This window comes from Lactuca serriola, chromosome 9 (genome assembly GCF_051521515.1).
Source record: "Lactuca serriola cultivar US96UC23 chromosome 9, Lser_US96UC23_V15, whole genome shotgun sequence".
Taxonomy (NCBI): Eukaryota; Viridiplantae; Streptophyta; class Magnoliopsida; order Asterales; family Asteraceae; genus Lactuca; species Lactuca serriola.
Genome location: NC_136416.1, coordinates 185,888,795 through 185,891,228, shown reverse-complemented (window position 1 = coordinate 185,891,228; position 2,434 = coordinate 185,888,795). Strand labels below are relative to the sequence as shown.

At 33.9% G+C, this 2,434-nt stretch overlaps 1 protein-coding gene across 1 annotated transcript; it reads right to left on the bottom strand.

The window, feature by feature from the left end:
* Nucleotides 1–1,327: 1,327 nt before the first annotated feature.
* LOC145076377 (zinc finger BED domain-containing protein DAYSLEEPER-like) lies at nucleotides 1,328–1,809 on the bottom strand. Its single transcript, XM_079022270.1, has 2 exons — nucleotides 1,442–1,809; nucleotides 1,328–1,361 (listed from the first exon to the last, which is right to left on the bottom strand). The coding sequence occupies exons 1-2, from the start codon at nucleotides 1,807–1,809 to the stop codon at nucleotides 1,328–1,330; spliced, it is 402 nt and encodes a 133-aa protein (XP_078878396.1).
* Between the last annotated feature and the right edge of the window lie 625 nt (nucleotides 1,810–2,434).

The following is a 2,434-nucleotide window of genomic DNA, read 5'->3' as shown; positions in this document are numbered from 1 at the left end:
CCATCCACAAGACTACCTATAAAAATGTTATAGTAAGCAACAATTAATATGGAAATGATATAACAAACAACAAATAACAACAAAATGCATACCTTTTTTCCCGCCAGATAACCAATTTTGGGTGCATATGATAGCTTCAATTGTTTTTGGAAGAAGTTTACTACGATGTGGGCCAACAATTCTACCACTAGTAGAAAAGGAAGACTCTGAAGCAACGGTAGAGATGGGAATAGCCAATATGTCTCTTGCAATCACACTCAAAGTAGGATATTTAATAGCATTTAGCTTCCACCAAGCTAAAATATCAAAATCATGACTCTTCGGTAAAGTTTTTTCTTCTAAATACAATTCTAGCTCTGTTTTTCCACAAAAAACACTACTAGAAGAATTCCATGAAAAAAAGCATCTAACGATTCTGTCTCAACACTGGAAGTTGCATTTTGAGTACTAGAAGTGGGGACACTATCATCACTGCTTGTTTGGCTTACACATCTTGAATCATATTGTTGATATATACCCTCACAAATTGTTTTCACATTCAATAGATGAACTTTTGCTTTATCATCTCTATAGATAAGAGGGAAAAAGTACTCTAGGATTTTCATCTTAAACCTAGGATCCAAGATAGTAGCCATAGACATCACCCCATAACTGTCTTCCCAATACTTATCAAATTTTGTAACCATACTTGATGCCATTGTACTAACTTCATTGAACTTGGAGTCATCCCATTTCTTTAAAGCTAACTTTATTTCGCAAATTTTAGGGAAAAAATGTTAGTGGTAGGATATTTTGTTCCCGAAAACAATTTTGTAACACTATAAAAGATCTTCAGTCTGTCGCAAAGTTCATTAGCCAAATCCCAATCACTTTCATTAAGTAAGCTCTTATATTGGGGCTCACGATTTTTTAACCTGGAGAAGACTTTTTTGTATTTCACGGCAGTAGCAAGCATCAAGTATGTAGAATTCCAGCGTGTTTTGCAGTCAAGGGCGATTTTTTTTCCAAAATTAACACATGATTGTTTTGCATTCTGTTCAAATGTCTCCATTCTTTTTGGTGTTTCTGTCCAAAAAGAAACACTCTCACGAACTTTCTCAATCCCCTTAAAGGAATCCAACCCACTTCTCATAATTAAGTTTAAAATATGCGCCGCACATCACATATGGAACAACTCTCGACCTAAAATCAACCCATTATAAGGCATTTTTTCTATCATCAGTTCAATCATGCAATCATTTGTTGAACAATTATCAACAGTTAAATTTGATAATTTTCTATCTAAATTCCATTCCATCAAACAATCTAACAACACCTCTGATAGCTTCTATGCAGTGTGAGGACACGGCACATATATAAACCTACCAATCAACAAAATAAATTCAATTTAATAATGAAAACATATTATATTAAGCATATATAGCTATAAATTAGTAATTACCTCAAAAGTCGACTTTGCAATTTCCATGAATCATCAATGAAATGGGACGTCACGGTCATGTATCCTTTTCTTTGGTTGTTGCAAGTCCACATATCGGTAGTTATTGCAATACGACCTTGAATACTCCCCAAGAATTGCATTAGCTTTTCCTTTTCTTCATCGTACAATTTCAAGATGTCACTCCTAGCCGTGTTTCTACAAATAGACTTAAATAATGGTTGAAGCCCTTGAAAAAAAACTCTAAAGCCTTCATGTTCAACAATACGGAGTGGGTAGTCATGTTGTGCTATCATCCTAGCAAGATCCATTCGTGAATCCTCATAATTAAAACAATGGGTTGCTAATACCGATCCCTCACTTTCGTCCATCTTAGACTTTTTTCCAACTAAACGGCTTTGGAAATCGTCAATTCTTTTTTAATATTTCCCTGCTTTACATGTGTTTTGGTGACCCAACAAACCTTTTGTTCCGGTGTTGCTATGGTAAGTTAACGCCTTTTTGCAATAAATGCAAACCGCCTTTTCGATTCCTTTAATTTTTTTTCAATTCGTAATGAGCCCATACTGGGGATCTTAGTTTTCTTTTTTATCATTTTCTGCAGCCTGATCAGTAGCGTTAGCAGTACCATGAAACGCATTTGAATCATGTGGTTGAGTTTGATCAGCTGAAGACATGATATTTGAATCCTGGAATTGATTTCACAACATCAGAAAACATTCAACAAATTAAACACAACTAACACTAAAACTAACAAACTTCAAGAACATATTGCAGGAACACAATAACACTAATAAATTAATTGTATTTGAATGAGAAAAATGAACAGATTACTGAAACATACTAACACAAACATTAACAAATTAACCACTACTTACACTAACACTAACAAAGTTCAAGAACAAATTACATGAACACACTAATACTAACAAATTAACTGCATTTAAATCAAAAAGATGATCAGGACCATACTAACACCAACAAATTTCAAGAATT